Source organism: Cetorhinus maximus, unplaced genomic scaffold, assembly GCF_964194155.1.
Source record: "Cetorhinus maximus unplaced genomic scaffold, sCetMax3.hap1.1 HAP1_SCAFFOLD_2215, whole genome shotgun sequence".
NCBI classification, from domain to species: domain Eukaryota; kingdom Metazoa; phylum Chordata; class Chondrichthyes; order Lamniformes; family Cetorhinidae; genus Cetorhinus; species Cetorhinus maximus.
The window spans coordinates 6573-19012 of record NW_027598154.1 but is presented as its reverse complement, the minus strand read 5'-3'; the positions used below and the strand labels follow the sequence as shown (position 1 = coordinate 19012).

The window sequence follows — 12440 nt, the reverse complement described above, 5'->3', positions numbered from 1 at the left end:
CCCGAAGGAAAGATTCACCAGCCGTTGGCTGTCCCCTCAGATCTTATGGCTTCTCATAAGCCCACTTTGCCTTGATTCTGCTCCCCACAGCTTCCTCTCTTTAATTTGGAGACTTTTCCTCTGCTCATTACTTTAACTTCACTTTTCAGGGTCTTGTTCAGATTCCTATTCTTTTCCAATCTGCAATCACCCAATCTGCGTTTTATTTCCCCAATGCAGAGGAGGTCACATTGTGAGTAGCGAATACAGTAGACTAGATTGAAAGAAGTACAAGGTAAATTGCTACTTCAACTGGGGCAAGTGTTTGGGGCCTTGGATGGTGAGGACAGAGGAGATAAAAGGGCAGATGTTAGACCTCTGGTTCACTGTCAAAAGGGGCGTTAGACTGGGGTGTGTCCTCTCACCATACTTATTCAACATCTGAGCAGAAATAGCTATAAGGGGGACACCTGATGGACACAAAGGTGGGATACTGATTGGCGGGCAGCGAGTTTCAAACCTTTGATATGCTGACGACACTATTCTGCTCACTAACTCAGTGGAGGAGTTCCAGGAGTTGGTGGATCATCTTGATCAAGTTAACCGGAAATGCAGTCTCCTGATCAATGTCGACAAGGCAAAGGTGATGGGGATGGGTGGAAAGATCTGCAAGATTCTGATGAATGGAATTCAGCTTGAACAGGTTGATACCTTCTGCTATCTTGGGTCACTCATCAAGCAAGATGCAGGAACTACCTAAGAAATTCAGACTAGACATAACAAGGCTTATGGTGTTGTGATCTCACTTAAAAGAGTATGGTGTAGCCACAGCATCTTGATTACAATGAAAATTCATCTTCTGAAAGCCCTTGTGTAGCCAGTGACCATGTATGGTTGCGAAAACTGGATCATCAAGAAGAATGACTCGAATAAGAACATTTTGAAATGAAAGGACTCAAAAGGATATTACATGTGTCATGGATGGTGTAATGATTGTAAGTTAAACCATTTCTTACTGTTATGGGGATCATGTGACTGTATAGATGAATCAGCCCTAAGCACGGAGGATCTTTGGGGCAGAACTTTTTAGCCTTGGTCTTGGAACAAGTATGTAGCCTCCTCTGAAGTCTGGTAATAAAGTTTATTGTTTCTTACAAGAAACCCGTCCTGCACTCTCCAATTTTATTACGCCTGGTGACAAGGATAAATAGCACATCATGCAGCATCTCATCTCGCAACTGTGAGTAATCCGATATTTTAAGGGAAGAAAAAAGTATACTCACAAGCAATGCCTCACTTTGAATGAATTGACATGTACGACTCATCCGGCAAGGACTGGAGTCAATACATTGAGCTATTAGGTTTCTACTTTATAGCTAACAAATAAACGACAGAGGAGAAAAAGGAGGCAATTCTCCTAAGTGCCTGTGGAAGCAAAACTTATAACCAAATCCATAGCTTGACGGCTCTGAACACGCCAAATTCCAGATCCTTCACCGAGCTAGTAGGCCTCATGAAAGGACAGTTTCAGCCTAAACCCTCAGCGATCATGCAAAGATTCAAGTTTAATTCTCGAGTAAGGCCCCCGGTGTGTCGATCGCAATGTACATCGTGAAGTTAAAACAATTAACGGAGCACTGAGACTTTGGTGATACTTTAAGTGACATGTTGCAAGATTGTTTAGTTTGCGACATAAACATCAAAGCCATTCAGTGCCGCTTGCTTCCAGAAGTTGAGATAGACCTGAAGCGCACCATAGAGATAGCGCTCGCAATGGAGAGTGCTGAGAGGGATTTGCAGGCTCTGCAGAGTGTACAACATGGCGCCGTTTTGCAGCTGTGGCAGGAACCTGCTGCCGGGCATGGCGTGAAGATCAGGGAGGCTACAGTGAAGTGGAACATGGTCCCTACCGCTAGAAAAACAAAAAGAAATGTTGGAAGCAGCAGTGAGCAGCTCACCAGCAACCAGTAATGAGAAGTTAAAGTGTTACTGTTGTGGGGGAAATCATGCACCCAAAGTTTGTAGGTTTACAGAGGCAGAATGCCACTACTGCCACAAAAAAGGTCATGTTGTTAAACAGTGCTGAATTTGATCAAGGCAGCCATTCAGACAGTAGGTCAAGTTTAATGAAGTGCACAATATAGAAGAGCCAGAAGTTATTGAGGCTAATGTTTATTCCCTACAAAATCTGAAGGCCAGGAAAACTGAACCAATTAAGGTTACACTTCAAGTAAATGGAAAGCCTCTGCTCACGGAGGTAGACACAGGAGCATCAACCAGAGTGGTGGGAGAACGCATCTCTAAATATCTCAGAGAAGGTACCCAGCCATTGAGTTTGGAGAAAACCGCTGCTCAGTTAAAAACATATACAGCTGAAACAATACAGGTGAAAGGCATCACCTCTGCCCCTGTATCATACAGGCAGCAGACAGCTCAATAATTGCCAATAATTGTTGTAACTGGAGAAGGGCCTAGCCTTCTGGGCCGTGATTGGTTGAAGGAAATCAAACTAAATTGGTCCAAAATTTTTCAGATCAGGACAAGAAGAAATCCTGAGTTGACAAAGGAATGAGATGGTGTCTTTTGGAATGTGATAGAAGTTCCGAAAATCATGAAAAGAGGCTAAATGAGTGCAGTGCCACTCTGAACCAACTGAAGAAACAATTGGAAGAAAAAAATCCAACAATGTCCAATGTTCTAAGAAGAAGCCAAAAGATACAAAAGAGAGAAAGAAGAACTGAAGAATCAGTCGATTGCAGCAAAAGAGGCATTAGGAGGAAAGGACATGGAACTTTCCAAGTTGCAAATGTGTAACTCAACCCCCGAACTGAACCAAGTTAAGATTTCACCAGAGGGAGATTTGTCCAACTGCGAAATCAAAATGAAAGATGGGACAAAACCCTGTGGCAAACACAAGAAGAAAAGCAAAATCTGGAAGACCGATAGGATATGTATCTAGAACACTTTCTGCAGCCAAGAAAGGATACTCGCAAATTGAAAAAGGGGGCTTATCTATTGTATTTGGAGTAAATAAGTTCCATCAATATTACACGGTCAACACTTTATCATCCTGTCAGATCACAAACCACTGTTAGGATTGTTTAGTGAAGATAAGACAATCCTACCAATAGCCTCTGCTAGAATTCAAAGGTAGTCTTTAATATTGTCAGCATATGAGTGCACTTTTATGCACTATCCAGATGTGCGTGTAGCAAATTCAGACACCCTCAGTCGTTTCCCTTCTCCAGACAGTATTACACATGTACCAGTACTTCGAGAGGTTGTACTTGCATTAAATTTCCGGGATTCTTCACCAGTCTGTGCAAGACAGATAAAGAATTGGACGAATCGGGATCCAATTTTATCAAGCGTCCATGAACAAGTATTACAAGGATGGTCAAATGCACAAGTTTGTGAAGAATTGAAACCATTCTTTGTACATAGATCAGAAATGAGTTGTCAAGATGCTATCTTATTATGGAGGTCAAGTGTCATTATCCCTGTGCAAGGAAGAGAATCATTATCAGAAGAACTTCACAGCGCGCATCCTGGTATTTCAAAATTGAAGTTGCTCGCATGAAGTTGTATCTGGTGGCCAAGTACAGTGATATAGAAAAAATGGTGAAAAACTGTCTCCAGTACCAGCAACAGCAGAAGTTGCCCAGCTCCACTGCATCCGTGGGAATGGCCCGGTCGACCCTGGGTTAGACTACATATAAACTGTGCAGGTCCATTTCTAGGTACCATGTTTCTCGTGATTATCGATGCATATTCGAAATGCATGGACGTGTTTGAAGTGGGATCACCCACTTCGTCTGCAACCATTGAAAAACTGCGCCAGAGTTTCAGTGTTCATGCTTTTCCTGAAGTTATTCTGTCGGACAATGATACTGCTTTCACTAGCCCTGAATTCCAAAGATTTGTGAACCTAAATGGAATTAAACACGTCAGAACAGCACCGTACCATCCCTCATCTAATGGCTTGGCAGAAAGAGTGGTACAAACCTTTAAAACAGGCATGAAGAAACTATCAGAGGGAGCGTTGGAAACACGAATTTCAAGATTCCTGTTCAGCTATCGCACAATTCCTCATGCGACCACTGGTTTAACACCTTCAGAATTGTTAAGAAAGCGCCGACTTCATACGAGTTTGAGTCGAGTATTCCCTAATTTAGAGGAGAAGGTGGAGAGAAACCAGAGTACTCAGAAAGTGAATCATGACGTTCACAGTAAAGGTCGAGAGTTTACTGTGGGAGAGAGAGTTTTTGTACAACCTTTTGCAACTGGACCGAGTTGGGTCCCTGGTACAATCGTCTCTGAAACAGAAATGTTAACTTATCAGGTAGAAGCGGAATACTTAGGAAACACATGGATCATCTCAGAAGCCGAGAAACCCTCCAACAACCAATTAATCCACCTGGAATCGAAGTCGAAACTTCAACCCCTGAGGTGTCAGGTCAGCAAAGAATAGACAGGCCTGGTGTCTCTGTTGAAGTAAATATCTCTGAGCTGACATTGTCTAGGGACATCCCTGAATCCGGAGTTCCTGTGAAAGTCGATCCAATGGAAGAACCTCCAGGTGTGGAGTTGTGTCGCTCTCCCTGAATCTGAAAACCTCCTCAAATTTATAATGGCATGAACTGTGTATAATTGTATAAAATACGAGTTAAGATGTTTTGTAAGTAAGAGGGTAAAACAAAAGTAAAAGGGGAGGAATGTAATGATTGTAAGTTAAACCATTTCTTACTGTTATGGGGATCATGTGACTGTATAGACCAACCAGCCCTAAGCGCAGGGATTCTTAGGGGCAGAGCTTTTTAGCCTTGGTCTTGGTACAAGCATGTAGACTCCTCTGAAGTCTGTTAATAAAGTTTACTGTTTCTTGCAAGAGACTTGTCCTGCACTCTCCAAGTTTATTACAACTGGCGACGAGGATAAATAGCGCCATTGGAGCACCTCGCCTCAGACAAACGAGCGGGGACTGGTGTTAAGAGGAACTTGTTTGAGGCAGTGCTATCAGGGAAGCTCACATATTTTGGACATGTGATGCAAACAGGACAGGAGTGTTTGGAAAAAGAGGTAACACAAGGTAAAACACCTGGAAAACGTGCACATGGAAGGCCCAAGATGGCATAGATGGATAACACCAGAACATGGACTATTGGACAAGCAGTGAGGACAACGGAGAATAGAAATCAGTGGAGAAAGGTTGTTCATAATGCAGGCAATCCTCCGAATGAGGACAGATGAAAGACAAGACAAGACAAGAAAGCTGAATTTGGAATACAAAGGAATGGAAGCAAATCAGCTGAGGCAGGGGTAGTGGTGAGCAATGTTACCTAGATGGAAGCAGGCAGTCTTTGCTATGGAGGGGATTTGGATTAGAAGCTCAGTTTGATGTTCAGAATGCTGAGATTGCAAGCAGTCCAGTTCAGCTCGAGACAACTTTAGGGTATAGAATTTATGGCTGGTACTGATGATGATGCCTTCAGTCCTCCCAGTATATAATTGCAGGTAATTTCATCTTCTCATCTGAGAACATTCTGATGATTCAGATGCAGTGGACAGGTTGAGAGAAGCACTAGAGTGGTAGAGTTGCATGAGACAGCTGACTCATGATGCTACCAAGAGGCAGTATACAGATGAGGAAGAGGCAGGGACTAAGAACAGAACAGATTGCTGTGGGACTCTGGAGGTAACAGTGTGGGATGAGAAGAGGAGCCTTGTCTATAACTGGATGGGTCAGTGTGGAACCAATCAAAGATAGTCCAACAGATGAAAGATGATGGGGGAGGGTGTTGCGGGTTCAAAACCTGCAACGAGGTTGAGGTGGATGAGGAGGGATAATGCAACATGATCACAGTCACAGAGAATGTTATATTTGTGACTTTTGTTAAGGCCATTTCACTGCTGTCACTGGTCAAAACCTAATTGGAGACACTTAAACATGGGGCAGAATTTTCGGTTTGATGTGCAGGAGGTGGGCACTACACATCTGCACGTAAAATGATGCGCAGTGACATCGGGTGAACGTCCCAACATCACCCCGCGCCAACGCAATATTTCGCTGGGCAGGTGCGCGACGAAGTCTGATGCGCGCCCGCCATTAAGTAACAATTTCTTAGCGCCGTGCAATCTTCGGGTCGGCACACGGGCGCAAGGGGCAGGCAGGTAGGAGGCATTTCTATTAACCTCATCCACGGGCAGGATAAGAGGGCTCAGTGGGGTCGTGAATCTGCTCTGTGAAGTATTTATTGATGAAAGGTTTTCAAACTTGCTTGTGTGATCTGCAGTACCTCAGAACGCATCCCAGCAGCTTTTTCTGGACTCTTAACCTTCAGGTCAGCACACTGCAGTGAGGAATCTTTTCTGGGCCTGCAGGTTTCAGGAAGCCTCCCCTTAGCCTGGGTATGGGAGCTGATCTGTCTACTGGAGGCAGCTCCTCTGAGGAGGAAGGGAAGGCTAGAAGGGGGAGGAGGCCAGGAGTGCACATTCAGCCTCCAGGGGAGCCACCTGTGGGAGTACAGGCGCAGGCACAAGGGGCGCAGGGCCAAGAGATAGTCCAAGATGGAAGGGGCCACAGAAGACGTCACTATCCTGCTGCCAGGGTTTCCAGGCAGCAAAACAGCTACCTCAATATGTCTGAGGTGCAGTGCCAAAGGAGGTTCCGACTCTCAAGGGAGACAGTCAACTATATCTGTCAGATGATTGGGCCTGAGATCTCCCCTAACTGTGTGGGTGGACACCCCATGACAGTGGCTCTAAAGGTCACAGCTGCCCTCAACTTCTATGCCTCTGGCTCCTTCTAGGGGTCAGCGGGTGATCTTTGTGGTGTCTCCCAATCAGCTGTCCACACTTGTGTCAAGCAGGTCACAGACGCTCTGTTCAGGTGTGCATTGACCTTCATCCACTTCCACTGGGACCAGGCAAGTCAGACACAGTGAGCCAGAGGCTTCGCGGCCATTGCTGGCTTCCCCCGTGTCCAGGATGCTATAGACTGTACACATGTGGCCATCAAGGCGCCAGCAGGTAAGCCCGGTGCCTTCGTCAACAGGAAGGGCTTCCACTCCATGAACGTGCAGATAATGTGTGATCACAGGATGCAGATTCTACCTAGGCAGCTCCCATGATGCCTACATCCTCAGACACTCCCAAGTGCCGAGGCTCTTCAGTGCTCCGGCCCAGCTGGATGGATATCTGCTGGGTGACAAGGGCTATCCCCTCAGAAGGTGGCTCATGACGCCGCTCCACCATCCTAGAACAGAAGCTGAGCAGCGGTACAATAGGAGCCACGGCACCACAAGGTCTGTGGTGGAGAGAGCCATCGGTCTTCTCAAGATGCGCTTCCGATGCCTGGGCCATTCAGTGGGCGCACTCCAGTACCCCCCAGATCGTGTCTCGGTGATAGTGGTTACATGCTGCGCTCTCCACAATCTTGCGCTGGAAAGGGGGGATGCAGTGGATGATGAAGATGTCGATGCAGTGTCTGCGGCTGCACACCATGAGTCCAGCACTGACTTTGAGGATGAGCAGACACAGGGAAACGCTGAGGGAGTAGGTACTGACCCAGGACTACTCCAGGGAGGCAGGGACATCCAGGGTGCTTTAATCCAATGAACCTTCAGCTAGCACAACACAAATGGATCACCAGGACCAGCCTGGGCTGCCACCTCGATACACGACACCTAAGTGCAAAATCTGCCAGGTCAGCAGCACTAACTTGTACAGCCTTGTACATAAAGCTGAATGTCCAACAAATCACTCATTACACTTTTCTTAAACATACAGATGCAGAAGAAATGAGGCACCCTCAGGCATGGTCACACATCTGGCATTTAATGTATGAAGCAGAATTTATCACAAAAACCAATCAAAAAGAAATCATAAGGACCTAATCTCCAGCCAACACAAATGCACCAGTGAAAAACCCATGGTGTCCCTAAGGTGCCTTGTGCTTTTGTTTACGGGTGCTATGTCTAGGTGCTGTCCCCTCACTGCCTATGGTATCTGAGCCAGCCTGCTGACTCTGCTGTCCTGTTGGCCTCGATGACCTTGGCAGTCGTCCTCTGGCCTGTGAAGCCTGTGCTGGCCCCACCTGGGAGGGAGCTGCCAGTTCCACAGCTGGCATCTCCCCAGTTGTCGTAGCCTCACCGGATGAAGCGGTCACTGGGAGAGGGGCGGAGGAGCTGCCTCCCTCACCCGGAGTGCCCTGAGAGGTGCCCGCAGAGACAACAGGCAGCTGCTGTGCCGATGTGAGGTCGCTTCAGACCTCCCTGCTCACCGTGGATGGATGTGCAACAAGCTGGGAAGCTTGATGCCCACACCATCTCCCACACTGGCAGTGACCAGCTGAGGTCATTGCCGATGTGAGGGCTTGTTGGTCAGAGTGCATCCCCAGGGAGCTCTGGCGGGTCTCCTGGAGTAGGATCTCCACGACCCTCCATGGAGGATGCATGGCGCTTGGACATGTGGCTCATTGCTTCGGTGAGTATCCACGTGGGCTCCTCCACCAATGACACCAAGCCAAGCATAGCCTCATGTATCTCCCCCAGATGCTCCCGCACACCCGGCCGCATTTCCTGCACCTGCTGCATCGCGGACAACTCCGGAGGCACATCATCAGGCACCAACTGAGCATGTGCCTGGTCCCCAGCAGTCCTCCAAATGCTGGCACCATGGACACTCTCTGTCTCTGTTAGCTCCTCCAGCAACTGTGAAGTCCCCTCACCGCCGTGCCTCGGGCCACTAACCGATGTTCGAATTCCCACCGAGGTGCTAGTATCTGCGCTGGTGCCTGCCTCGCAGAAATGTCGTGACGCTGGTGAGACTTCAGGCCCCTCAGGTGTGAGAAGGGGCATCTATTGCTCTTCCTCCTGGCCCTGCTCAGCTGGTGCTGAAAGGAAGAACAAGGACAGTGGATCAGTTAGCGTACAGACAATGACAAAGTTCATCCCTGTCCCCCCGGCTCATTATGCGCTCAACCTTCCATAACCAATGGCCCAACAATGTTGCAACAATAACTAATTTAACAATCATCAGTGCTATGGCCATTGGGAGGACAATGCGGACCTCACTGTTGGGCTTAAATACCTGGCCGTGCCACCCCAGCCTCACCGACACCAGTGGACCTGGGTGCATGGTGCCTCTCCAGTTCAAGGGCCTCCTGCTTGAAGCGGCTTAATATGGAGAGCTGTGCCTGGCCGCCTCCAGTCCTCACACGCTCAGCCACGTTATGAGCATTCTTCTCCTGAAAAAGAGAGAAGAGCATTGATTTGTGCAACTTGTACATGGACTCTGTTCGTGCACGGCCCACCCCAACCAGAGTGGGACATATCAGGGCTCCAGTGCCTCCTCACTCCACTGCTGCTGAGCACTCAGAGAAAGATGCTAGGCCTACTCCCCAACCCCCCACTTGGACACATGCTGCCTACATCACATTAGGAACCACACGATATTTCCTCCCATAGCAAGGGGGTGCAAGCGTGTGCAGCGTAGAGGGCAGCAGATGGTTCATTGTCACGCCACCCTTTGGCTCCCCTTCCACCATCTCATCACCCTGAACAGGACATGTCCTGGAGTTCTGAGTCGACACCTAGGTGCAGCTCCTTTAGGCTGCCACCAAACCAGTCATGTGGGACTAAGATCAACACATGCTGCTGGGTAAAACTCATCTCCTCATGACCCACTCAGGCTGACCTCAGCATGGGCACTATCTGCTGGCCCACCCAACAAAGGAAAAATGCCCTCAATGATTCAATGCCGTCACGACACTAAGACCCTGGCGGGGGAGGGGGGGTGGGGGAGTGCAGAGGGTAAGGCTACCTGCTGGGTAAAATGCCCAATGCCAACATGGTACTCACCCTGCCAGAGCACAACAAATCATTAAAGCGCTTGCGGCACTGGATCCAGGTGCACTGCACTACGCTACGGGAGCTCACCACCTCCACCCCCTCCTCCCAGGCACGTTTCGTCATGTTGGGGGGCCTCCTCCTCCCATCCTGGGGGACCAGCACCTCCCGCCGTGCTGCCACCTCCTCGAGGAGGGCAGCAAGGCAGCCATCAGAAAAACGAGGGGTGCAGTGACCTGCCACTGGCCCACCCTCCAGCCTGGCCTGCTCACCCGAACCCCTCTGCTGCGGCCTGGAACTGGCCACTCTGAGCAGCCTACAAAAGGTCTTCTTTTAGGCCTTCTTTTAAACAGGCTGCTGAGTGGCCATTGGACCCAGCGGTCTGTGCCAATTCCTGCCCACTCACGCGATCCTCGGGAGTTGTGAAATACGCTGGGCGGGCCTTAATTGGCCCGCCCGTGTAAAATGGCGGCGCGGACCCAATCGCGGGTGGCGATTAGTTCCGCACCCGCCTGCACCGGCTCCCGCTCCCACTCCCGCTCCCCGCCCCCCAAAAGAAGGAAAATTCTGCCCATGAATCCTGCCCAGGATAAATGGGTGTTATGTATTATATAGTATTATATAGTTTAAGAAATGAACATAACGTTTATTTTTCATTTGTCCCGGATGATATACAAGTTTCAGTAAGTAGTACTGTACGTTTGTTCCCTAAAATATCAACAGGATGTATTTTGGTCCCAACATTTTGAAGAAAAAGAAAATAAATTTATGAAGTGCTCAGATTGCACCTCTCAAAAATTACTTGAAGGATTTCACACACAATGAAATACACCGAGGCACACCGATTATCGCCAAATATCATGTTACAGTCGTAGATTATATCACGCTCAGTAAAGGCATGTCATATTCATAAATTTACACATGGACTAATTTCGTATGGAAGCTTCTGGAACTGTCTTTTATTTGTTTAACATGGGCACTGATGAACTGTTAAGATGTCTATCAAGGGGTCAGGCCACCTTGGCTTATTCAATTCAGACTATCAAGCTTCTGGAAAGTTCTGAATTGAATAACCACGGGCGGGGGGCCTGCCCCTAGAATGGACATACAAAGATGAATATTATCTGTGGAATTCATACCAGCCATTGTTTAAAAATTCCTCGAAACACAGAGTCAATGGACTCCGAGGGCAGAATTCTCCCAAAATGAAACTACGTGTGATGTCGGGCAGTTTCATCAGTGCCCAGCCCACCGTCCGTAATGGCGACAACTTGTGCCCGATTCTGCACTTGAATTCTCATTAATTATGCAGCGGCGCGTTTTGCTCTGAATCACCTGGAGATGATTCGTCCGCCCGCCTTAGCTGTTGAGTTCGAAGGTCCAGGCGCCATATTTGAATGCCAGTCCAACACACAATCTCAATCTCTCCAGCCCACCAGAGATGTCCACAACTCATCACAGAAAGGCCGAGAGCCTCAGGACCAAGTCTGTACCCCACTTCACCCACCAGGTCCTCCAGGCCTTGGTCAGAGGGGTGCAGGAACAACTGCATATGCTCTACCCCACGGATGGCTGCAGGAAGAATACCAGCCTTACCTTTTGGGCCTGGGACACTGTAATGGACCAGGTCAGTGAGGCTGATAGCCATGCCCGAAGTGCCACCCAGTGCAGGAAGTGGATGAATGATCTCATCTGCTCCGCTAGTGTAAGTCATCCTTCAACACCATCCAATATCCAACTCTCATCATAGCATCATGCACTCAAACGGCTGCTCTCTTCAGGGGTCTTACACAACAATTAGTGGGGCACGCATATCAACACTCATTCTCTCACCGAGACGTTCACATCACCACCATCCCACTTATCATGTTACTAACACTCCATCCTCTGGTCCTTCTGGGGAGGGCTCACCACATGTAGGGGAACATGCATCTTACCCAACCTCTGCTCCATCCCTTCTCATCACATGCCTTTCTTTCTTCTTCAGACAGGCCAAGTTGGTGCACAATGGGTGTGAGAGAGTGCAGACCATGGGAGGGACGTCCAACATCCTCGCCCTCAGTGAATCTGAGGAGGCTGTAGCTGAGCTGGCTATGGGACAACAGGGATCGCTCTTGTGGGGAAGGGGAGATCAGCCTCTCCAGGCAACCTAGTACGGATCACAGCTCCATCCCCTCATCAAATCCTGACGTTCACAGTGAGTCACGTGCAAGTCTTATCTAGCTCATGTTCATTAACAGAAACTCTATTTTCTATTTTCTAGGCACAAAAGCGTCAAGTCCCCCAAGCCATTCCAGCACCCCCAGTGCGAGCCCCCAGACCTCATCCGAGGAGGAAGCTCTGGAAGAGCCATCACAGCACCCACGCACACCCTACACCAGCTCAGAGATACACACATCGGTGGGGCACAGCTGTAGATTAGGCTCAGGCTCACTTTCTGGGGAACAGCTCTCTGACACATACCCGCAGCAGTCGGAGGCAGGGACAGCCCAGGTCTCTTAACACTCCAAGGGCTGCTGGAAATCAGCCACTCACTCGGTCCGAGTTGGGTGATGAGCCTCTGGAAGCGGCCAACAACTCTATGCTGGAGATGCAACAACAGGCAGCGAAACA

At 48.6% G+C, this 12440-nt stretch overlaps 1 protein-coding gene across 1 annotated transcript in view; it reads right to left on the bottom strand.

Moving 5' to 3' along the window:
* The window catches only part of gh1 (growth hormone 1), a 42581-nt gene extending 31106 nt beyond the window's left edge, over window positions 1-11475 (bottom strand). The window contains exon 1 of the mRNA XM_078537338.1: window positions 11424-11475. Within this exon, the coding sequence (XP_078393464.1) occupies window positions 11424-11475 (52 nt within the window). The remainder of the gene's footprint in view (window positions 1-11423) is intronic.
* Between the last annotated feature and the right edge of the window lie 965 nt (window positions 11476-12440).